The 25,729-nt window shown below is 42.8% G+C and overlaps 1 protein-coding gene across 1 annotated transcript in view; it reads left to right on the top strand.

Annotated features, from left to right (window-relative positions):
- The window catches only part of TENM1 (teneurin transmembrane protein 1), a 616,814-nt gene that overhangs the window by 576,122 nt on the left and 14,963 nt on the right, over positions 1-25,729 (top strand). Inside the window, exons 27-28 of the mRNA XM_066581697.1 lie at positions 7,574-7,746; positions 11,085-11,320. Of these exons, the coding sequence (XP_066437794.1) occupies positions 7,574-7,746; positions 11,085-11,320 (409 nt within the window). The remainder of the gene's footprint in view (positions 1-7,573; positions 7,747-11,084; positions 11,321-25,729) is intronic.

Here is a 25,729-nt window from a genome sequence, read left to right as displayed (position 1 = left end):
GCATTTTAGGTTTAGTCATCCTTTAACTTAGCATCAAGTAAAAGGCAGGTCACAGTTCTGAGTGTACATATATCACACGCTTCCTTAGGTGTGTCACAGGAACATTTTGCCATATTTAGTGGTCAAACAGTGCCATCTAGTGGTGAAATTGTGGAATGACAGCAGATTCTATTCTAACATTCATTTACAAGGTAGTATTGCAGAATTCTATTCTTACACCTCAAATATTTTTTAATTTGTATATAATTTTTAATTTTACATCTAACATTACTTTTTTCAGTCTGCCTGTATGAATAAACATAATACAAACAGTAGATACTGTGCAATAGTGAGAATGTATAAATTCTTCTTTGTCGTCTTCTTCATCATCTTTTTCGTTGTCGTCTTGTTCATCCTCTTCGTCGTCATCTTCTTCTTGTTCTTCGTCTACTATTATAAGATTTATCTTTAAAGCGCTTTTAATTCCAGTACGCTGTCCATATGAAAAGACTTCCACTACATAATGGAGAAAAGCATTGCATATGACTAAATGAGTGACAGACTGCTACAGAGGGAGAGTAGACGCAGGCCGTGAAGAATTACAATCTACAGGTGAAGGCGGAAAGAGACAGTAGATGAGGGTAGAGGCTGCTCATATGACAGTGTAGTGGCAGCGGAGTTACTGTAGGACTTTCTAAGTATGTGCATTTTCAAGGTTTCGAAGATGGAAGAGAGACTGATTCTTTTGGGTAGTGAGTTCCAGAATATGGAGGAAGCACAAGAGAAGTATTGGAGATGGTTGCAGGCAAGTGGAGAGCGTAAAAGAATGAGATCTTGTGAGGATCAGAGATTATGTGTGGGGAGGAACAAATTGAAATTATAAATTGACATTACAGAAAAAATCCCAAACCATTTGGCTCATTGAGCAGAAAAATAGTAACAAAGAGTTTTCCTGTCAGTGCTTTTAGCAAAGACACATAGAATGGTAGAGTTGGAAGGGTCCTCTAAGGTCATCGGTTCCAGCCCCCTGCTCAATGCAGAAGCATTAAATCATCCCAGACGGATGTCTGTCCAGCCTCTGTTTGAAAAGTTCAGCTCAGTGCATGAGCATGAGAATACCAGGCGGCAGACGCCCACTGATCTACTACTGATTTCTTGACCTAAGGATAGACCATCAATTGTTTACAACTGGACAACCCCTTTAAGGCAAAAAACAAAAATAGGCTTATCACTAAGGGGTTAAAATGAATGATGCAATAGTGAGAGTTCCCCTAACAAACACTGTCTATTGTTGTGATCAGAGACTGGTTTAAATTCTGATATACTGCATGGAGTGATCAATAGATGCCATGTACCAGGGGAAATCTACTGAATGGGATAGCAGTTAATCATGCTGGGATAGGTGGAGGACCCCTGCAATCAGTAAGGGGCCTATTACAATCAATAACCCACTTTAGGAAATGTTCACACTTGGCAGATTGGTAGAAGAAAATGCTGAAACTGAAAATCCACGTCAGGTATCTAAATGGCATTCTATCTGAAGCCATAGAAGACACAGGTATTATAAAAGGCACATCGTAGTTGAATGGGTCTGCTGTAGATTTTGCACTGCAGCCCAGGTTACTCCTCTGCCACTAGCTTTAATCATTAGTAACAACATCACATAATCACCTTCCATTCATTCTTACTACAACCTGTTCAGCTCAGTGGATCTTTCTGCTGCAGCTGTTTTCTACATACAGCAGTGGCGTAGCTAGAGGGGTAGCAGGGATCACAGTAACAACTCGGCCCCTTAGCCAGGGATGCCCAGGGGTTTAGGTATGGGTACAGGTATAGATGACTGCAGGCTGTATGGTTTAGCTATGAGTACAGGTACAGATGGCTGCGGGCTGTTTGGTTTAGGTATCAGTACTGGTTCAGATGACTGCAGGCTGTATGGGTTAGGTGTGGGTGCAGGTGCAGATGACTGTAGGCTATATGATTTAGGAATGGTTGCATGGTTTAGGTATGGGTACTGGTACAGATTACTGCAGGCTGTGTGGTTTAGGTATGAGTACATGTGTAGATAACTGCAGGCTGTATGGTTTAGGTATGGGTACTGGTACAGATGACTGAAGGGTGTATGGCTTAGGTATGGGTGCTGTTACAGATGACTGAAGGCTGAATGTTTTAGGTACGGGTACAGGTGAGATGACTGGAGGCTGCTTGGTTTATGTAAGGGTACATGTGAGATGACTGCAGACTGTATAGTTTAGGTATGGGTACAGGTACATATGACTGTAGGCTGTATGGTTTCGATATTTGGGTACAGGTACAGAGGACTGCAAGCTGTATGGGTTAGGTATGGGTACAGTTACAGATGACTGAATGCTCTATAGTTTAGGTATGAGTACAGGTACCGATAATGGAAGGCTGTATGGTTTAGGTACGGGCACAGGTGATATGACTACAGGCTATATGTTTTAGGTGTGGGCACAGGTGACTACAGGCTGCATGGTTTAAGTATAGGAACAGGTGCAGATGATTACAGGTTGTATGGTTTAGGTATGGGTACAGGTGCAGATGACTGCAGGCTGTATGGTTTAGGTATGGATTCATGTACTGATGACTTCAGGGTGTATCGTTGAGGTATGGTACCAGTACAGATTACTACAGTCTGTGTGGTTTAGGTATGAGTACATGTGTAGATAACTGCAGGCTGTATGGTTTAGGTATGGGTACTGATACAGCTGACTGAAGGCTGTATGTTTTAGGTACAGGTTCAGGTGAGATGACTGCAGGCTGTACTGTTTAGGTATGGGTAAATGTATAGATGACTGAAGTCTGTATGGTTTAAGTATGGGTACAGGTACAGATTACTGAAGATTATACAGTTTAGGTATGGTCAGAGGTGCAGAGGACTGCTGGTTGAGTGGTTTAGGTATGGGTACAGTTACAGATGACTGCAGGCTGTATGGTTTAGGTATGGATTCATGTACTGATGACTGCAGGCTGTATGATTTTGGTGTGAGTAAAGGTACAGATTACTGTAGGCTGCATGGTTTAGGTATAGGTACATGTGTAGATAACTGCATGCTGTATAGTTTAGATGTGGGTACAGGTGCAGATGACTACAGGTTGTATGGTTTAGGTATGGATCCAGGTACTGATAACTGCAGGCTCTATGATTTAGGTGTGAGTACAGGTATAGATAACTGCATGCTGTATGGTTTAGGTGTGGGTACAGAAACATATGAAAGCAAGCTGTATGGTTTAGGCATGGGTAGTGGTACAGATGACTGAAGGCTGTATGGTTCATGTACTGGTACAGGTGAGATGACTGCAGGCTGTATGGTTTAGGTGTGGGTACAGCTGCAGATGACTGCAGGTTGTATAGTTTAGCTATGGGTTCAGGTGTAGGTGACTGCAGGCTGTATGATTTAGGTATGGTTGTATGGTCTAGGTATGGGTAGAAGTACAGATGACTGAAGACTGTATGGTTTAAGTATGGTCACAGGTACAGAGGACTGCAGGTTGAGTGGTTTAGGCATGGGTACAGGTGCAGATGACTGAATGCTATATAGTTTAGGTATGGGTACAAGTACAGATGACTTCAGGCAGTATGGTTTAGGTATGGTCACAGGTGCAGAGGACTGCAGGTTGAGTGGTTTAGGTATAGGTACAGGTGCAGATGACTTCAGGCTGTATAGTTTAGGTATGGGCACAGGTGATATGACAACAGGCTGTATGGTTTAGGTATGGGCATAGGTGATATTGTAATGTCCTGAGAGAGACGCCAACCTTGCAAAAACGCCTAGGGTATAAAAGAGAGGAGGAGCCAATGTAATTGACTCCAGTGCTATAGTATTACTTCAGGGAAATGGCTTTCTAGCCACGCATGCGACTGGAGCTGGGAGGGTATGGTGCGTGGACTTGTCACGGGGGCACTTACCAACTCCTGGTCCCCGAGGGAGTTACCACAGCAAAGGATAGGGCCAGTAGTCCTAATGATGAGGGGGGTAGTAGCTGTCAGTTTGTGACGCCACCGTTCCACACACCAGCATTTATACACGGTGGATTAACAAACACTGGACAAGTGTGTCGTACCTCGGGTCCTCGGGACATTGACGGCAGTAGTTATAGGCAGAAGCCCAGAGGTTGGGAGGAACAATTACACAGGAACAATACTGCCCTATAGTCCACATTATTTATATGTCACCGGTCCTGGACACAAAATATATTCCGTAGAAGGCAGCAAGACAAGATCCTCTCCACATACTCTCTGGCAAGACAACATTACATAGAAGAAGACTTATTTTAAATGCACCCCACATATTCTCTGCGTGGGTGTTAAGATCACGTACTTCTGTGTGGGGATCCTATTGGTGGACGGCCACACGGGGAAAATAACTGCCACAATGTGAACGGGTACCTGTTACAATGGGTCTTTTTATACAGAATTACTTGGGGGCCTTGCTCTCTCTCCGGGGGATTTTTATCGACTCACTCGTTCTCTCATGCATTTCATATGCAGTAAGGCTGTCTCTCCGTCTCCTCCATATTAGACGCGGGGAAACCAGAGATGTCTCTCTGCACCCCTGCAGTTTCTCCAACGGATCAGGGAAGAGGGAAGATCCTCAGCTCCTCCTACGGAGCGTCTCCTTCTTCTCCATTTTCAATACAGGAAAACTGAAGGTGCTTCCCTGCATCACTTTGGGTCCTCCAATAGCATGGGAAGATGGAAGATCATCAACAACCACTCCCGCTCTCTGACACTCACTTTTATCACCTCTCTTGTACCATATGACACAGTAGGAAAGATACATTAAGCAGCAGATAGATCTGACAAGCAATGATTTTAGGGGAGTTAACCCTTCAGATGCTGCAGCTATACAACACACATACTGAAAATAGACATGACAGCTTTGCACAGTGCATCTACATAAGACAGACATGTATGACAATTATGGAGGGGTCCAGGATGTTGTTCTGGGACAGTACAATAAGACTACAGGCTACATGGTTTAGGTAAAGGTACAGATGACGTCATGCTGTATGGTTCATGTACGGGTACCGGTACAGATGACTGCAGGCTATATAGTTTAGGCATGAGTGTGAGTGCAGATGACTGAAGGCTGTATGGTTTATGTATTGGTACAGGTACAGATGACCTCAGGCTGTGTGGCTTAGGCACAGGTACAGGTACAGATGACCTCAGGCTGTGTGGCTTAGGCACAGGTACAGGTACAGATGACCTCAGGCTGTGTGGCTTAGGCACAGGTACAGGTACAGATGACCTCAGGCTGTGTGGCTTAGGCACAGGTACAGGTACAGATGACCTCAGGCTGTGTGGCTTAGGCATGGGTACAGGTACAGATGACCTCAGGCTGTGTGGCTTAGGCACAGGTACAGGTACAGATGACCTCAGGCTGTGTGGCTTAGGCACAGGTACAGGTACAGATGACCTCAGGCTGTGGGGCTTAGGCACAGGTACAGGTGCAGATGACCTCAGGCTGTGTGGCTTAGGCACAGGTACAGGTACAGATGACTGAAGGCTGTATGGTTTATGTATTGGTACAGGTACAGATGACCTCAGGCTGTGTGGCTTAGGCACAGGTACAGGTACAGATGACCTCAGGCTGTGTGGCTTAGGCACAGGTACAGGTACAGATGACCTCAGGCTGTGTGGCTTAGGCACAGGTACAGGTACAGATGACCTCAGGCTGTGTGGCTTAGGCACAGGTACAGGTACAGATGACCTCAGGCTGTGTGGCTTAGGCATGGGTATAGGTACAGATGACTGCAGGCTGTATGTTTTGAGTTTTGCGGCAAAACTTTGAGCTGAATACTGATTTGGAAAATAATAATGCACAAGAATAGATGTCACTTGTGATCACTGGAGATAGAGGCAGCTTTTCACAGGATAACTATTGGCCAAAAGAAATCTCTCCAATGAGCGATTTTCAGTGATAGCTGTCTTGTGTAAATGTAGGACTCCACTAGGTAATGAACAAGAAGTTGCTCAGTAGTCACTCGCCACTTTGTTTCGGCTAACTAAAACTAAATACCTAGTGAGTAACTCGCTCTCAGTGTTAACAGGTAGTTGTTCATCTTTGAACTGCCTGTTCACAGTGAACGGAGGTAGACAGCCAGAGGAGATCTCCAGATTGCTCCACCTCCATACACTGAACTACTATTGCTGCTGTGTAAGGCCTTAGTCAGACGGGCGTTTTTTCGCGCGATTTGCGCATGCGCATGCGATTTGCGCATATATAGAACCAATGGTTCACTATGGTATCGGTCACATGTCCGCTTTTTATGCGGATATGCGAAAAATTATAGGACACGACGATTCGCAGATCGCGCCTATCTGCGTTCTGCGTTTTATGTGCGCACCAAAATCATTTTTTTCCCCGGTCAGTCTAAGTTTCATGCGCATTTTGATGCGCACGGCGATTTTTCTCCGGTCAGACGGGCGTTTTGCTGCGACGATTAACGCGGCTAGGTGCAGATTTTTCCCGCGATTTTTCGCCGCCGGTCACGCGATTTGCGCATTCGACATGCGATGCGCAAATCGCGCGAAAAAAACGCCCGTCTGACTAAGGCCTGAAAGTGCAGGAGCAATAATCATTGGGACAGCTATCATGTGCTTTTGGTCCCGACAGTCATTCAGTGTAAAGTAATCACTTTGTAATCACTATCACAGTGTAGATCTGGTATCTGATTATTATAAGGTGACTGCATTATATATCTGAGGCCCTAAAGCTTAACTGCTGTATCTAACTAAGCCCACTGTTATAAAGGGTTGTCTTGTAGATATGATGTATGATAGATAGATAGATAGATAGATAGATAGATAGATAGATAGATAGATAGATAGATAGATAGATAGATAGATAGATATTAGATAGATAGATAGATAGATAGATAGATAGATAGATAGATAGATAGATAGATAGACAGATATGAGATAGATATGAAATAGATAGATAGATAGATAGATAGATATGAGATATATAGATATAGATACGAGATAGATAGATATAGATACGAGATAGATAGATAGCTATAAAAATAGATAGATAGGAGATAGATAGATAGAGAGATAGATAGATATATGTATTTATTTTTTTACTGGTGGAGGAGGAGGCTGGTGGGTTTTGGAGCTCATGCCCCTAATCTTTTCAGACTTTAACGACATCCCTGGTTGCTAGTGTCGCATGGTTGGGCCACCTAGGAGACCCAATGATGTTGCAGAAAGCTTCGAGCTGACCATGGCCAGTAGTCATCAAGTGCGGTAACAGTGAGGTGGGGACCCTTAGTTTTACACTTGGGTCCCTGAGACTTTAGCTACGCCCCTGACATCCAGATAATTAAAGTACACTACATCAATGATTTTTCTGTTTGTACCCTCACATAAACTGTGTTATTAAGGTTTCCAATTATCTTTCTATCTGCACCACTTATTAATGACTATTTCCAGTGCTGTGTGAATCCCGCTTATCTGTCGCAGTGATCTCATTGAATTTTGTTATCTAATAAACGCCTGTAAATGAAACCTTGGACACCATTACCAAACTAATATATTATGTGTGTTTTCTTTTTCTATTTTAAGGTATGACCCTGAAGGACATTTAACAAATGCAACCTTTCCAACTGGAGAAGTCAGCAGTTTCCACAGCGATATGGAAAAATCCACCCGGGTCGAGCTTGACACTTCAAGCAAGGAAAATGTTATCACCACCACTAATATATCAGCAACAAGCACTGTGTTTGCTCTAAAGCAAGGTAACAGAAACAAGGCAACAATAGCCATGAGTGTTAACAAGAGATGAGCTCTGACATTGATCCCAGGTCCGGTGCCTGATATTTAGTAGACTGCAGGACTTTATCAGTAAGGACTGACACACAGGAGAATACGAGACATGAAATACCCATTGTTTGGTCCGCACTTTATTCCATATTTAGTTAACTTTACTTCGTATTTCTTCATATACTCCATGTTTTACTCTTCATATTTTAATTTTTATATTATCCTATAAAGCAAATATACAAAGAGAATTAAATATAGGCTATGTGTTATAATGGACATGACCCTATCATTGTTGTATTTGGGGGTCTCTATGCATCGTGGGATCTTTTTGTTTGTCTCAATGGCATATCTTATTCATCCATATCAAAAGAAAATCTCTGAAAGTGACCATCATCCAAGTCTATGCACCAACAGCAGCAGAGCAGGACATTAAGGACTCCCATGCCTAGGTCCAAAGTGCATTCAACAAAAACCCCAAGAAAGGACATTATCATGGGTGATTTCAATGCCAAAGTTGGAGAAGGAGAGGATGCAGGAGTGGTCGGCAAACACGGCCTAGGGGAGAGGAATGATACTGGGGACTGCCTTGTGCAGTTCTGCCAGGAAAATGAGCTTAGAATCACCAACACTTCTTTACCCAACTGAAACGGCACCGCTACACTTGGACATTCCAAAATGGGCAGCAGCGCAACCAAATGGACTATATCTTCTGCCAGTAAAAAATGGAAAGGTTCAATTTCCTCTGCAAAAACACTGCCAGGAGCAGACTGTGGGTCTGAACACCAACTCCTTGTAGCCAAAGTCAGGGTCAGACTATGCAAGCTCAAGCACCCGGCCATACAGATGAAATTTGATGTCAACAAGATCCCTGCACAATACACAGTCGAGGTGAGGAACAGGTTTGACTTGCTTGAGCAGGAAAATGGGTACCCAAATGAACTGTGAGCAGAAATAAAGGGAAACATCACTGAAATCACTTAAGAATACATGTCGTACAAGAAGCCAGTTCACAGTGGGAGCTGGCTATCTGCAACCACCCTCCTGATTGCTGATAAAGGAAGAGCGGCTAAGGGAAGGCTGGACAAGGTAAAGGGACTCAATGCCAAATTCCAAAGAGAAGCCAGAAAAGACAAAACAACTTCTTGAATGCCTGATGCATGAGCCTTGAATTGGCCTATAGAAAGGATCGCATTAGGGAATTATTTGCCACTGTGAAACAGGTGAAGAAGTCTTTCTTCAGCCGCCAAACAGCCGTGACAGGAATGAAAACAGCAACTAGCAGGACATCAAGAAGAGATGGAAAAAATAAACAGTAGAGCTATATGCTGGTGCTAGCAGTGACCACCCAGAGGAACATGGAGGCCAAGAGAATTTGGAGCCAGACCCTTTGGAAAGTGAAGTGGAGTGGACGTTGATACAGCTGCCAAACAGCAAAGCACCGGGCATCGATGGAATCCCTGCAGAATTGCTCCAACCAGTCCCAAGAGCTGCACTGACAACACTAAGCCGGACGATCTGGAGAACCTGCACATAGCCAAAAGACTGAAAAAGATCAGTTTTCATCCCACTGCCAAAGAAGGGCAATGTCAAGGACTGTGGAAACTATAGAACAATCACTCTGATTCCGCGTGCCAGTAAGGTGCTTCTGAAATTCATTCGGAAGCACATGGGCAATATCCTTGACCAGGAACTTTATGATGTTCAAGCTGGATTTCGTAAGGGTAGAGGGAACTTTGACCACATCACAAACCTGAGGTGGATCATGGAAAAAGCAAGAGAGTATCAAAAGAAACTCTACCTATTTTTCACTGATCACACCAAGGTTTCGACTGCAGTGAGCATGATAAGCTTTGGAAAGCACTGAAGGAGCTAGGAGTACCAGCATAGCTGATCCCGTTGATTAGGTCCCTCTACAGCATTCAAAAAGCCACCATGAGAACCAGATATGGGGATACAGAATGGTTCAAGATCAAAAAGGGCACAAGACAAGGATGCATTATCTCTTCTTTTCTTTTCAACCTCTATGCAGAAGTGATCATGAAGCGACTGGACTTAAATGATCAGGATATTGGATTGAAAATAGATTGAAAAACTAGGATTACTGATTAATTGCTGTCTCTGCTACTGAATATAACCCTAGTAGCATAGACAGCAATTCATATGAAGATGCTGATCCTGAAACTAAAATAAGGAATTGAGAAGATGGGACTTCACCTGAACATCACCTAGGTCTAGTGGCAGCTCGACAGGTGAAATAAAATGTTGATTAGCACTGGGGCTTACGGCCATGGCGAGCATAGACCCAATATGGAAGTGCAAGGATTAGAGATGAGCGAGCATACTCGCTAAGGGCAATTACTTGATCGAGCATTGCCCTTAGCGAGTGCCTGCCCGCTCGGAAGAAAAGGCTCGGCTGCCGGCAGCTGGCGGGGAGCGTCGGGGGAGAGCAGATCTCTCTCTCCCTCTCTCCCCCCTGCTACCCCATGCTCACTGCCGCAACTCACCTCTCACCCGCGCCGACAGCCAAACCTTTTCTTCCGAGCAGGCAGGTACTCGCTAAGGGCAATGCTCGATCGAGTAATTGCCCTTAGCGAGTATGCTCGCTCATCTCTAGCAAGGATGTCTTAGTCACCTTCAAATAAAGGTTACTCACAGGTATCATTTTCCGAATTCCAACACATGGCTGTCAGATGTGCACATTGAGGACAGCACACAGAAGAAAAATTGATGCTTTCAAGCTGCGGTGTTGGTGAAAACATCTACGAATCCCCTGGACAGTTAAGATCACCAACAAGACTGTCCTGGCCGTAGCAACCCAAAGGTGTCTCTGGAAGGCAAGATCATGAGACAGAGACTCGCTTACTTTGGACTCATGATGAGAGCGAATTCGCTGCAAAGAGAGATGCTACATGGAATGGTCAGTGGTAAAAAGGAAACAGGAAAGACAAAGGACAAGTTGCCTGCACATCATCAGTGATGGTCTTGTTATAGGGGGGAATCTAAATGGGGAGGATTTGCCACAGAATTTCCATGCAGAAATTACAGTAGCAGCAAAGTGGATGAGATGCCCCTTAGGGACATCCTGCTGCTATTCGGCCCCCAAGTGCACCCAACCTAAGGGCGGCTACAAACGGACGTAAGTGACGTATACCGTGATGTATATGCGCTATGCAGTGATCAAAGTGATACAAAGTGATCCGAGTGCTGGGGATTTTCTCTACTATAATGATTCATTATATATATATATATATATATATATATATGATAAATTTGAATGGTCATCAACATTTACGTTGTTTTTATTTATTGGCAGAAAACAATATTAACATCTATCGCGTTAACCCTGACGGCTCTCTACGGGTCACCTTTGCCAGTGGGATGGAAATCAGCCTGAATGCAGAACCGCACATATTAGCAGGAGTGGTCAGTCCTACTCTGGGTAAATGTAACATCTCGCTTCCCGGGGAGCACAGCCCGAATCTCATTGAGTGGCGACAACGTAAGGAGCAGAACAAAGGCAATATCTCCTCTTTTGAAAGACGCTTAAGGGTAAGGCTTTGTCTCTGTCATATTACTACCTTGCTGTAATAAATTACAATCCTTCTGCTGTGTTCTTGCTGTGTGGGAAGAACCAATTTGTTTCATGTACTGTAATTGCGAAACAGGAATCGTCTGGTGGTTCTACATTGTGAATTGACTTTGAGAGTTTTTAAAGGGAAACTATAATCCTTGGCAAATGATGTGATGTTGTATTTCTTTTCATGCAGTTTTTATAGTTTCACATATTCACTTGATGCTTGTTTAACCCATTAGTGACAGCCAATACACCTTTTTACGGCAGTCACTAATGGGCTTCATACCTGCACATACATCTTTTGAAGGTGGTGGCTTAGTTGACTACTGACAGCCAGGGTCCTGCTCTAACAGCCAGGAATGGAGAAACCTGAGATACTAGCAGTTTAACTCCTTACATGACACAATCAATAGCAACTGCAGCAGTGGAATCACAAGGTACACATAAGTTCCCATGGCAGCCGGAAGCCTAACAAAGGCCTCCTGGCCGGACATGTAACTCAGCCTATTAGACCCCGCCTTGCACAGACTCTGTAATTTTCATAGCCTTAGTAGAATGCATTACATCAGTAATGCAGTGTACTATTCTTGGGATCGAACAATCACCTCTCAAGTCCCCTTTCAGGGACTAAAAAATAGCACTAAAAAAAGTTCAAGAAAGTTTAATTTTAGGAAATATCCAGTTTAAAAAAAATTCACATTTTTCCCACAAAAATACCTGTTTTAAATTTTAAAAATACCAAAACATTGTAAAAAAGCAAAACAAATTAGCTACTACCCTGTTCATAAAGACCCAAACAATGAGAATATTTTTCTTTTGTTTGACTCCCTAAAATGTAATAATAGCAATCAAAAAGTCACATGTAGCTGAAAATGGTTCCAATGAAAACAACTCTTCTTGCAAAAAAAAAAAAGACCCACACATAGCTCCATTGCCGAAAAAATCAAAATGTTTTATGTCTTAGCCTGGGGTCACACGGGGCGGATTCCTGTCGGAAATCCCGCGGTTTGGCCGCAGCCGAAACCGCGAGATTTCCGACGGGAGAACAGCCGCGGAAAAACCCGCGGCGGCTTTGAAGCGGCCCAGCCGCTCGCTTTTCCACCGCGGCCAGCGCTCCCATAAAGGAGAACGTGGCCGCGGCGGAAAGAAAAAAAGAATGGGCATGCTGCATATTCTGAAACCGCGGCTGCCGCGGCCGCAGCCGGACTTACCGCAGCGGATTGGCCGTCCCGTGTGGACGAGATTTCTGAGAAATCTCGTCCACATGGCTGGCTAATCCCGAGATTAGTGGCCGCGGGCGGATTTGCCGCGGCAAAATTCCGCGCGGAATTGCCGCGGCAAATCCACCCTGTGTGAACCCAGCCTTATAGTGCAGTGATGCAGATTCAATTGTTTTTCTTTAAAAACATATTTTTATTGTGCTAAAGTAGTAAAAAAATAAAAATCTATATAAACTTGGTATTGCAGTAATCGTGCTGATCCAGATGACAACATTATCCTGCTATTTTTGCCGAATAGTGCATGCTGTAAAAACAAAACCCAACAACAATGGCGTAATTTCTAGACATTGTTTCCATCTTCCCCCAAAATGTAATAAAAGTTATAGCCCAGAGTGCTGCCAAGTAGAACTTGTCTTTAAAAAGCCTTCATATGACTGTGTCAATGACTTATGGCACAACATGGGCTGGTTATTAAGGGGTTAAAAAAGTTTTTCAATAATTCTATCGATCTAATATCTATAGGGAATTGTTGACTTTTACACTGCGCTTCGTACACATTTCTTAGTGTCATCACACTTAGATTAAAGTTGTTGACTTTTATGTATTTTATTTACTCTTTCCAGCGAGTGACAGCAGCACGTTCTCCACAGGGTATGTAGATGGTGCGAGCCTTAAAGAGCCTGTCTCGCCACCAGGTTGGATTATATAGATTCTTCAACTGTAGGACGGCACTCGATTTTTTTTATACAATAAAGTGGCGATTTAATTTCTTTTCAACCTCGGAAAGCACCAAGGTGACAGCGGAGTTTCAGGCTATAACTGTTAGCCCTTTGTCATGCTGAAGTGGCGCACTGAATAGCCTTTCAGTATTGTGTTGCCGGGAGACAATCACCACTTTATTGTCCTTTATTAAAGGACTTGTACCAGAATTAAGTTATCCTCTATCACCGTTGAGACCTCCATTGATCCGGGGGAGTCCTGAGTACCCCGTCTTCCTAACTGCAGGCTTATTACACTTCTAGCAGTGAGGAAGAGACTGAATGAAATGCTGGCCGGTCACGCATTCATTGTCAATGGGACTGCGGAGATAGCCAAGCGGCAAACACTTGGGTATTTCCATCAGCGCTATTAAAATGAATGGAGTGCCAACTACATATACTCGGCCAGCTCTACATTCACAGTGACATCAGTGCGGGTAGAATAAGCATCACTGCAGTGACAAGAACAGGTGGACATGGGATCCCCGTTCTCAGAATGGGTGGGGGTTTCAACGTTGAGACCCCCACTGATCAGAAAGTTATTTTCTATCCCGTGGATGGAGGATAACCTGTAATTCTGGTTTAACCCCTTTAGTTCTGAGTGGTAAAAACATTTTTTTAAAACTAATTTAATGCCTTACATTTTGGCAAAGTTTGTTTAAATGACAGAACCTACTTAAAGGGGTTGTCCCACTTCTAGCTATCTTGCTGCACAAAGCAGATAGCTTCATACATTACACAGTTTTCCGGGTTGGTACTGTAGGTTGAGTTCCATTCACTTCAATAGGCTGCAGTCCCAGCCTGGGCCACTGCACAATGTATGGAGCTGTCTCCTTCTTGCAGCAAAACAGGTATAAATAGGACTACCCCTCTAAACTTAGAATATTTATTTATCTATCTATGCAAAATGCTCTGTTTACATAAGTGGATAGGGCTATAGAGCCACAACATTAATGAACCAAAAAACTAGCACAGCCACATATTTGGAAACATGTTTTTTTTTTGTGATGGTTTATGTATGTTTTATTAAAACAGGTTTCGGAACTCCTGAACCTGTGCTTTTAAAATTCCTGAACTCTTTACTATTGAAAATCATGTAAAAAGGATGCATGTGGTGTTTGCATGTTGTTTCTAGAAAGAAAAATGTAAAAATGGCTCCAAAAATGCAAAAATACCAATCCGTATCATGATAATAAACAAGCCAATAACACACTGTGGGGCAGATGTTCTAATACTGTCTAATAGACAGCTCAAACTTAGACTAGACGGACTTAAAATGCATCAGATTTAGCAGTAGCTTATTCTGGATAATTTGGCACATTTAGGCCACACCCCCTTTCCAAGAAACCATGCCCCTTTGTCAGACGAGTTGTAAAAAAAAAGTCCAAAAGCACATAATAACTGTGGTACAAACCATTTAAGACAGTTTTCTGGCACAATTTGCACCAGAAAATTGACAAATTTTCAATAGTAAATCTGCCCCAATGTATTGTGCCCACTATGCAAAATGTATTAACTCCACCATGAAAGATACATCCAGCTCACTATTAAATTTATTAAGCCCACCACCAAAAACACATGAAGTCCACCAAACAAAATGTGCTTACCCACCACTTCAATTATATTAGGCCTACTACATGAAGTGTGTCACGGGTACCACAATGGGATAGTTCCAATTCCCCTATATCACTGAATGTATAGCTTCCCTACAGTGTTTCCCCAAAAATAAGACAGGGTCTTATATTAATTTTTGCTCCAAAATATTTCTTTTTTTACATGTATAGCTGCCTGGACACTATTTAAAAATCATGCTAGGTCTTATTTTCTGTGTAGGTCTTATTTTTGGGAAAACGGGGTAGTAAAATTCTATAGTTGAAAACTGGTATAAAATTACCCATTGTGAGCATAATCTGAACTTTCGCTATGTTTTTTTTTTATGTTCAATGAAGTGTCATTTATATTTGTCTGAATTTGCTGTAGGTAACCACAGAAGTAACACTGAGAGTAATTGTTTTGAATAAAGCACATATAAGCATTGGGCTCTAATATAAAGGCTTATAGCGGGGATGGTGTAACTGAAGTTTCAACAAGAAGAAAAAAGAAAAAAGTGAAGGCATCAGACATTAATGTTAGATTACTTCAAATTCCAAGCACTACACACAAAAGTGGCAGATTAGATAAATTCCCCTCCCTAGGCATTTGACTATGAATTATGACTCAAGAATAAAGTCATAAATCAATGTCATCAAAACCGATTCTCTGTCTCCATATTTTTGACCCTTTTGAAATTAAATACTTATGCATCTTTATGGATTCTGCATGCAGTTGCTGCACTGGAGATGTAATAATTGTTTACTCCCTATAAAGTGAATAATTCTTCAACTTACATCTGCTCTTTTTTAACAGTAGTTTTGCCAAGTGCTGGGCCTACGGCGGTGGTGCATGGCATAGGGATTCTCTCTTTGGCATTCTTTGAATCCTTGTATTGCTTTCAGTAAGAGAAACAAAATGAACTTGTAGATATGATAGCTTTTAATGGTTAACAAAAAGAAACGATGTTAGCAAGCTTTCAAGACTACTTACTTTATCAGGCAGGTGTCTGAAGAAACACATATATAGACACATATACCACCATCTTTGATACTCTAAACTGAGTTTCTCCCAATGACTTATGGCATGCTACAATATCTTAAATATGTGGTCTGGAGATTAAGGAGTCTTCAGACCTCTGAACTAACATCTATTTAGCTATTACTCTCACACCTTTATCTGATGGCTAATTAGGGCTTTACTCCTTTAAGGCCATTTTACACGCTAGGATAATCTTTCAAACGACTGAAAGATTGAAAATGTAGCGATGTATTTGCATAAAGTGTTAATGGCTTTAATGGCCATTAAGACTTTATCATCTTCACTTGCATGTAAAAGGACCTCTATGAGTTGTTTGCTGAGTTGGGAGTGCGTTTAAACACACGCCCAACTGTACAAACAGCTGCAGGCAGATTGCATTGTTCTCCTAGAGACTGCCGACACATTCCATTGTTCTCCTTGCGGCTGCTGAAACATTCCATTGTTTTCATTGCGGCTAGTATAAATATGCCGCTGGAAGAACATCCTGCCGTCTTTTGAAAGATGAGCGAAATACATTCAAATGGAATGTGTTTGCTCAGTCTTTCAGGGGCTGAACGATGGATTTTATGTGAGCTAAAATCTATAGTTCACACGAAAAGTGCACACATATGGCATCCCTCCTTGCTTTACATAGCTCCATAAAGGTAGTTACATGACCATGTTACATAGACACTTTACCTAATAGATTTTTTGCTATTGGAGGTCACATAAGTAGGTTGTTTGGCTCCTTTTCACAGTGTGCTAGTGTGTGTGTGGGGGGGGGAGGTAGAGGGGGGTAGAAAGGGAGATACAGCTTCAAAGTCTACATGCTTCTGCAGGCATTGGGGGGTGGGACTCCAAGAAAACACTGCGAGATTAATGTTTACTACCTTTATTTCTATTGCCATGACTACTCATGACCAATGCTAAAAAATGGTCCATCCCAAACAACCTCTTTTGTGTTTATATAAATCAATGTTTAAAGTGTAGGATCATCATCTTACCTACAACTCTTGATAGGCTTGTGTAGTCTCTCTTTCTTTCTGTGCCCAACTTTCCCCCCGTTCCTGAAACTTTCAATTCACTGTTACCTTATGTTCCATTGATGTCACTGCAAGTTAAGTCACACGGATCATCTGAATATTTGGTCAGAACAAGGCATAAGGTTATAGCATTGCAAGAGAAATTCACATAAGTGTTACCATTGTTATCCCCTTTATTTCATAGAATCATAGAATGGTAGAGTTGGAAGGGACCTCCAGGGTCATCAGGTCCAACCCCCTGCTCAGTGCAGGATTTACTAAATCATCCCAGACAGATGTCTGTCCAGCCTCTGTTTGAAGACTTCCATTGAAGGAGAACTCACCACCTCCCGTGGCAACCTGTTCCACTCATTTATCACCCTCACTGTCTAATATCTAATCTGTCTCTCCTCCCTTTCAGTTTCATCCCATTGCTTCTCATCTTTCTTTGTGTAAATGAGAATGGGGCTGATCCCTCTGCACTGTGACAGCCCTTCAGATATTTGTAAATAGCTATTAAATCTCCTCTCAGCCTTCTTTTTTGCAAGCTAAATATTACCAGATCCTTTAACCGTTCCTCATAGGACATGATTTGCAGACTGCTCACCATCTTGGTAGCTCTTCTCTGAACTTGCTCCAGTTTGTTGATGTCTTTTTTAAATTGGGGTGCCCAGAGCTGGACACAGTATATCTAATTTGTATCTCCTCCCTTTCAGTTTCATCCCATTGCTTCTAGTCTTTCCTTGTGCAAATGAGAATAGAGCTGATCTCTCTGCACTGTGACAGCCTTTCATATATTTGTAGACAGCTACCGTGTTTAGGACTTACCCCAAAAATAAGCCCTAGCGCGATTTTTCTGGCTTTTTGGGGAGGCTCGGAATATAATCCCTAACCTGAAAATAAGCCCTAGCTAGATTACATTAAAAAAAAATAATGCATTACCCATCAGGTACGGTCCGGATCCTAACGCTGGTCTCAGGAGCTCCGGCGTGCTTCAATCAGTCTTCGGCTGCCGACAGAAGATCCCTTCCTGGGATTCATAAATCCGACATCCAGAAAGCAATGGCTCTGATTGGTTCTTGAGCACTGCTCAGCCAATCATTGAGCACTGCATTGATTGGCTGAGCAGGGCTTGAGAACCAATCACAGACATGGCGTTGTGGAGGCGGGATTTATGAATTGGCCAATCAATGCCGTGGCTCAGCAAATTCATAAATCCTGCCTCAGCAACGCAATGGCTGTGATTGGTCCTTTGACCGCTGCATTGATTGTCTGAGACCAGCAGGAGGATCCAGACCACGCCTGCTAGGTAAGTATCATCAGACATTCCCCAAAAATAAAACCTAATGCCTCTCTTGAGGCAAAAATTAATATAAGACAGGGTTTTTTTTGGGGGGGAAACATGGTATTAAGTTTCCTCTCAGCCTTCTTTTTTGCAAGCTAAACATTCCCAGATCCTTTAACACTACGTTATAGGACATTATTTGCAGACTCCTCACCATCATGGTAGCTCTTCTCTGAATTTGCTCCAGTTTGTCTATGTCTTTTTTAAATTGGGGTGCCCAGAACTGGACACAGTATTCCAGATGAGGTCTGACTAAGGAGGAGTAGAGGGGGAACTAAGAAAGAACAGGGACTTTATCCTTCACATCGGGCACTGAGGTCCAAATAACATGATGTGAGGCCCTTAATGGATGTTCTAGAACTAAACAATAAAAGCATCCACATATAAAGTGTACTAAGTTACAGAACTACGGGGAAACAGAAAAGCTTGAAGGTGAAAGTATTAATGAGCTATGAGCACCACAGATGCATTTTTATTTTTCTCATTGTGGTATTAGCCTTGACATTTCTAAGAATACATAGCAAACATAAACACACAATAACAGGATTATGTGGTTTTCACAACATTTATGTTCACATTTTTTATTCTGTCTGAACAGCAGCACTTGCCCACTAAGTAATGTCTACACAAACACTAAGGCCCCGTCACACAGCCATATTTGCGCGCACAATACGCAAAGAATAGAACCCATTGATTTCAATTGGTTCTTATACAGTTTCGTATTTTGCACGTGCATTTCACATGCATAAGAAATAAAACTGCAGCATGCTCTAATTTTGTGCACACTTGCATATTAATGGTCCCCATAGAAGTCTATAGTGGATGCACAAATGCACACGCCATACACAAGGAGATGCACAATACGCTACACAATTCCACTGCAGAAAGAACACATCTGGAACTCATTAGACTCAATAGCCTTTTAAATCGGGGTGTGTTTGTCTGCCATATGCAAATGAACATGCCCCGCGGGTGGAAGAGGTACAGTAAAGTATGCTTCAGCCGAGGGGTGTTGAACCTGTTGCATACAGACCGCACTGCCTCTACATGCACCCATTGGTGAACCGAGACACAGCTGTGTTCGATGATCTCAGGGGCTAGCATGACTATAATAAGGTCTGGATGGATGCTGTGTTGTGCCAAAGCCCCTACCTATTGTGAGCTTCAAAGGCTTCTCACCTTCCAATAAAGACCTCGGAGCCGGGGAATGGCGAGCATCCTGTAATGACAAGGTGTAGCACTCTTCGGTGCCAATAATGGCAGGGTTATGTGGTGTGATGGTTTTCCTCCACTATACCCAATGGCATATCCCCCTTCGCTTGACAGCAAAGGGATGGTGGGTATCCCAATACTTTTGTGAACATAGTGTAGATGTTAAAATATCTATATGCATCTATGCATTGTCCAACATTAACATAGTAAAATAGAATGTGAGCGGTCTGCAAATCATGTCCTATGAGGAACGGGTAAAGGATCTGGGAATGTTTAGCTTGCAAAAAAGAAGGCTGAGAGGAGACTTAATAGTGGTCTACAAGTATCTGAAGGGCTGTCACACTGCAGAGGGATCAGCCCTATTCTCATTTGTACAGGGAAAGACTAAAAGCAATGGGATGAAACTGAAAGGGAGGAGACACAAATTAGATATTAGACAGTGAGGGGGATCAATGAGTGGAACGGGTTGCCACAGAAGGTGTTGAGTTCTCCTTCAATGGAAGTCTTCAAGCAGAGGCTGGACAGACATCAGTCTGGGATGATTTAGTGATCATGCATTGAGCAGGGGGTTGCACCCGATGACCCTGGAGGTCCCTTTCAACTCTGCCATTCTATGATATGTTAGACCAAAAAAAGGCATATGTCCATCTAGTTCAGCCATTATAGAACTAACATCCTCATATGTTATGGAACATATGGTTTCATGCTTTCAGCAAAACAGGATGCGTCAGCAGCACTCACCACCACCACATCGGGGAAGCTTGTTAAAGATGTACGCTCAGTCCAAGATCCTGACCCTGGATCTTATATCATACACGTCCAAGCAATTGTAGGTTGAGCAGCAAATAGGTGCAAAAAGGATAATTCCCATCTGCCTGATGTCTTTATTAACTCCACATAAGAACAACGTTTCGGCTACCCCATGTACTTGACAAAGGCTACATGGGGTAGCCGAAACGTTGTTCTTCTGTGGATTTAATAAAGATATCCGGCAGATGTGAATTATCCTTTTTGCACCTACTTGCTGCTCAACCTCCAATTGCTTGGACGTGTCTTCATGCTTTCAATTGCAGTTATTAGTAAATGGAAGGCCAGAAACACGAGCAATAATATATAACATGACAATAATATGGGACTACTACTAAGATTATCACATAGGCTATCCACCTTGATTCTCATGGAAGTAAGTTGACCTAAATCTTCACGGTATCTCATCTTCGCTTTCAGAACTTGACTTGAGTAGATCTTTATTTTTCCGTGCTTTGAATTATGGTAAAATGAACTAGAATGATTTTTCCGAGATGAAAATAGTATATGTAAAAATATCGATCGCGATCGCAGATTAAAGTATAGAGCATAAATGCGTTATACAATGGAAAGACGAAGCAGACAAATATTTCCAATAAAGTGTTTCGCTCTGAATCAGAGATATTATCTGTTCTGTTGTGTTCAGCACAATTCTTGGTCTGCATTTCTGTGTCTCTACAGAGGTCAGCGCTCATAATATCACAGATCAGACAGTTTATGATGTAGCTTATTATTTGCAACATAAAAGAGTACAAGTGTCAAGGATGAATTTATGTCCCCCTGGCGCTTTGCAGCACAGACCTATCATCTCGTAATAAATTGTATCTGCTGGTTATGCACATACGTGTCTCTGTATTACCACGTGCTATGGAGGGTGGTGAATTTCTTAGAACTTAACATCTTTGGGTGTAATTGGGTCATAAATTGTAACTGTTACAAGAGTGTGAATAAATGAGTCAATTTTACAACTTTTACAAACAACAGTCATTCAAATAGATGGCAGAAAGTGAAAGCAGAGGGTTTATTTGTCGAAATGAAACTTTCTCATTTCTGGTTCTTGTATAATTACTTCAAATAAAGTGGAAATAAGCTTTCATATGTTTGAGCTTTAAAGCTCATAAAGACGACAATGCGGTAGAGTATGACCCCAGAGCAGATGGATTGCTGCATGGATCTATAGTATTGCTGTATACATGCAGCCTTAGACTAATTGTTATAGAGGGTGTAGTCAAAAAAAGACGGATCCAGCGCTATAGCTCAATACTGGGGTTTTACATTGAAATAACAGTAACGCACTTGGATAGGAAGGCATGGATGCGCTACACAATGGTATGGTGCATGGGTTCTCTGAGGGCCCTGGAACATGGGTTTCAGTTTTGTATTGTGGCCCCTGTAAGAGATAGGGAGTAAAACTCAATTGTGAAATTGAAGAGTAGCAGGTAAAAAGTAGGAATCCGCTTTCTGCATTTCTCTAAGTACTGTGGGATTGATGCTATGTCGGAAGAAAGGAAAGCGTACTTGACGTGGGCTCATTCTGGCACAATACACTGATGGAGGCATTCTTGGACCTGTGTTTATTCCAAGGACTCTCAATGTGGACCAGTTCCTGAATCTCCTGTAGACAATGGTGGATGATCTGCCCCTATTGTAGCAGAAAAGCTACTTCAATTATGCTTTCCTTACTTCCGTCGTAGCAAAGGTCCTATGGGAATTAGAGAGACACATAAAGGGATTTCTGCTTCTTACATGCTACTCCTCAACTTTGCATTTGGGTTTTGCTCTCTATCTCTTACAACACAAAATTGAACTCCATGTTCTCGGGCCCTCAGAGGCCCATGCACCATATCCTCATGTAGACATCCATGCCTGTCTACTCAAGTATGCTACTGTTATTTCAATATAGGACACCAGTATTGAGAAAAAGTTTGACTAGACCCTGTATATAAATATAAAGCTTGACAAAAAGAATATCCCTATACAAGAGACATAACCATGGTTTGGACCAACACACAAGCCAGCTAATCTCTCATTAGCCAATTTTATGAAAGTGGGAACCTTATTCACCTTTGGGGCTCACATATATCCTGAGTTAAGAGCCCACCACCCCTGGCCACCCTAAATACGTTGGTCGGTGGTGATTGGGAGGATGGAAATCACTGAGTGCCCTGCACTACACTGTTTCAATAACTTGGGAGATGTGGAAACAGCATAGCTCACTGTGCTTTGCAGTTTGCATAACTTCAATTGACTTCTATGGGAGTTATGGAAACTGCTTGGCTTCGCCAATCTGGCCACCTTGAAATCAGCAGGATCCCCATTTGAGCCATATTTGGCCAAGATGGGAACACCCCTTCAATTAACAGCTAGACTCTGTTCACACCATGCTCAGGCTCAACATTCTGTATATACTTGGTAAAGCACTCCCACGCGTACTTCTAAAGTGCCCAAAGAATTTATTGTCCAGAAGTATACCGAAAGAGTGTTCTATTGGCATACATTTGTCTGATATACAATGGTTTAACCTTTTTGAACCATATTGAAAAGTATAGTCAACTATGCTTTTCAATATAACTGGATCTCACAGAAAAACATCTATTCTGTATGGTTTACATGTACAGACGTGCACCTTTAAAGGGGTTGTCTCGCGAAAGCAAGTGGGGTTAAGTACTTCTGTATGGCCATATTAATGCACTTTGTAATATACATCGTGCATTAAATATGAGCCATACAGAAGTTATTCACTTACCTGCTCCGTTGCTGGCGTCCCCGTCTCCATGGCTCCGTCTAATTTCGGTGTCTTCTTGCTTTTTTAGACGCGCTTGCGCAGATGGGTCTTCTCCCTTCGGCTTGGCTTGGCAGCACCGGCGTTTTGGCTCCGCCCCTTGTACGCGTCATCGGGTAGCTCCGCCCCCGTCACATGTGCCGATTCCAGCCTCCTGATTGGCTGGAATCGGCACATGTGACGGGGACGGAGCTACGCAATTACGCGTACAAGGGGGCGGAGCCAAAACGCCGGTGCTACCGAGCCAAGCCGAAGGAGAAGACCCATCTGCGCAAGCGCGTCTAAAAAAGCAAGAAGACACCGAAATTAGACGGAGCCATGGAGACGGGGACGCCAGCAACGGAGCAGGTAAGTGAATAACTTCTGTATGGCTCATATTTAATGCACGATGTATATTACAAAGTGCATTAATATGGCCATACAGAAGTACTTAACCCCACTTGATTTCGCGAGACAACCCCTTTAACTTTTCTAGAAATGTATCATTATACAATTTGCTATGATAGCAACGTAATACAATTTACATTAAACACAGTGGCAAAAACATACAGCGCCAAGGGCCCCTGTGCTAAGAATGTGCCCTGGCCCCTTCCACTACAACGAGCCGTATACATACATTTTCCGCCGTTCAGTTTCTAAAACTTGCATGTACAATAGAACATACAGTACAGGTTGCCGTATCCATTTCTGTCTTCATACCATCACCTCTCTCTAACAGCTCAAGCTGTAGCCCCTCTCTCGCCTTTCCTAAACGCCAAAGTAAGCTCAAATCTAAAACAATAAAGAATTTAGTGGCAGACCATCCTGCTGCTGTGGGATTCTTAGAGGGGGGCGCCAAGCTTTAGTTGGTCTCACTTCCATTGCCTTTGAGTTGCTAGAACCTCTACAGAACTCCTCTCTCCAGTAAATACTGAAACTACAAAACAGACCCTCATTATTGCAATGCAAGTCTCAGAAAGGTCAATTAAAACATAATATTTTAATTGTATTCTTAAAGGGGTTTTCTGACACTAATATCAATTTGACCAAATGTATTAATTCATCACATTTGTTCCCAGGAAGCCTCCCCATACCAGTTTTAGGCCCACTTATGCCAATCGCTGCTTGCTGGGCTCACTCCCGTTTGTTTACCAGTTGGGTTTCCTATTACAGTTCTTCCCAACCTGCTTTGCACTGATATCATAGGCTGTTTTTGTACTGGCCAGCACACAAGACGTCTATGGAAAAATTAGTGCCCTGTTCCTCACTAATATATATATTAAAGTGCAATATATTTATAGTGAGTAAACTGTATTTAGAGAAGAAGGGGGAAAATGGGAGGACCATGGCGCTCCTGCACAGGAAACCCAAATGGAATGAGGAAAAATCCGTTATTTGGATGACACATTTCAGCGCCAGACCAGCGCTTTCATCAGATCCCACATAAAAACACACAAGTGCAGTCAGCTATTTAAAGTGACAGGGTGCGTGCGAAATTGGGTGTATATCAGCAATCCAGAAGTACCGCCTCCTTCACATAAAGAACAAAGAGGAGGGATTAAAGACTGGAGTAAATTATATAAATGATTTATTCCCTTTAGGGTGGCTACTCACTAGTGATATTTTTTCTTGCGCTGCGAGAGCAAGTGTCTCGTAGCGCAGAGAAAACTCTGCGATATCACACACTGTTTTCAATGGGGCCGGCGGCAGCAGTGCCAGCCTCATTTAAAACATAGGGAGTACATTGCGGACTTCTGCCACAGCTGTGACAGCTATGATAGAAGTCCGTGATGCTATCCCGTTGCTTTCAATGGGTTCGACACTGCTGTGTCCCCATTGAAAGCAGTAGGTTGCAGGTAAACCCTGCAGCAATTATTTTCGGGGAAGGGCTTGAAATATAAGCCCTTCCCTGTAAATCATTCCTAGCTGTAAAAAAAAAAAAACTATACTCACCTAGAAGAGCCGTCCGGTTCTTCTCTCCGGGCTCGGCATGAGCACTCAGCCAATGAGACCAGCGCTTTCTGTGGGCAGGGATTTTTCAATCCCTGGCCTCCAAAACACAGAAGAAGACTGCCATGCCAGAGAGAAGAGCCCAGCTCTTCTAGATGAGTATAATCTTTTTTTTTATTTTTGTTTTACAGCTAGCCATGATTTTCAGAGAAGGGCTTATATTTCAAGCCCTTCCCCAAAAATCATCACTGCCGGGTTTGCCTGCAACTCACTGCTTTCAATGGGGCCGCAGCAGTGCTGACCCCATTGAAAGCAATGGGATAGCATCACGGACTTCTGCCACAGCTGTGGCAGAGGATTCCTTCACCCCAGCAGAGATGAAGGAATCCTCTGCCATAGTTGTCACAGCTGTGGCAGAAGTCCGCCATGTACTCTCTATGTTTTCAATGGGGTTAGCGCTACTGCCACTGGCCCCATTGAAAACAATGAACAATATTGCAGATTTTTACTCTGCGCTGCAAGATTTTAGAGTAAAAATCACAAATGAGTATGAAACCATTGAAAATCATTGGTTTTTATAATCATGTGTTTTCACTCGCTCTCGCATAGCAGCAAATAATACTATTAGTGGGTAGCCACCCTTACTCTAGTTTTTATTCCCACCTCTCTGTTCTTAATATGAAGCACGCGGTACTTCCA

The sequence above is a fragment of the Eleutherodactylus coqui genome, chromosome 10 (assembly GCF_035609145.1).
Source record: "Eleutherodactylus coqui strain aEleCoq1 chromosome 10, aEleCoq1.hap1, whole genome shotgun sequence".
In the NCBI taxonomy this organism is placed as follows: domain Eukaryota; kingdom Metazoa; phylum Chordata; class Amphibia; order Anura; family Eleutherodactylidae; genus Eleutherodactylus; species Eleutherodactylus coqui.
The sequence above is the reverse complement of the archived record's forward strand: the minus strand, read 5'-3'. Positions and strand labels throughout refer to the sequence as shown.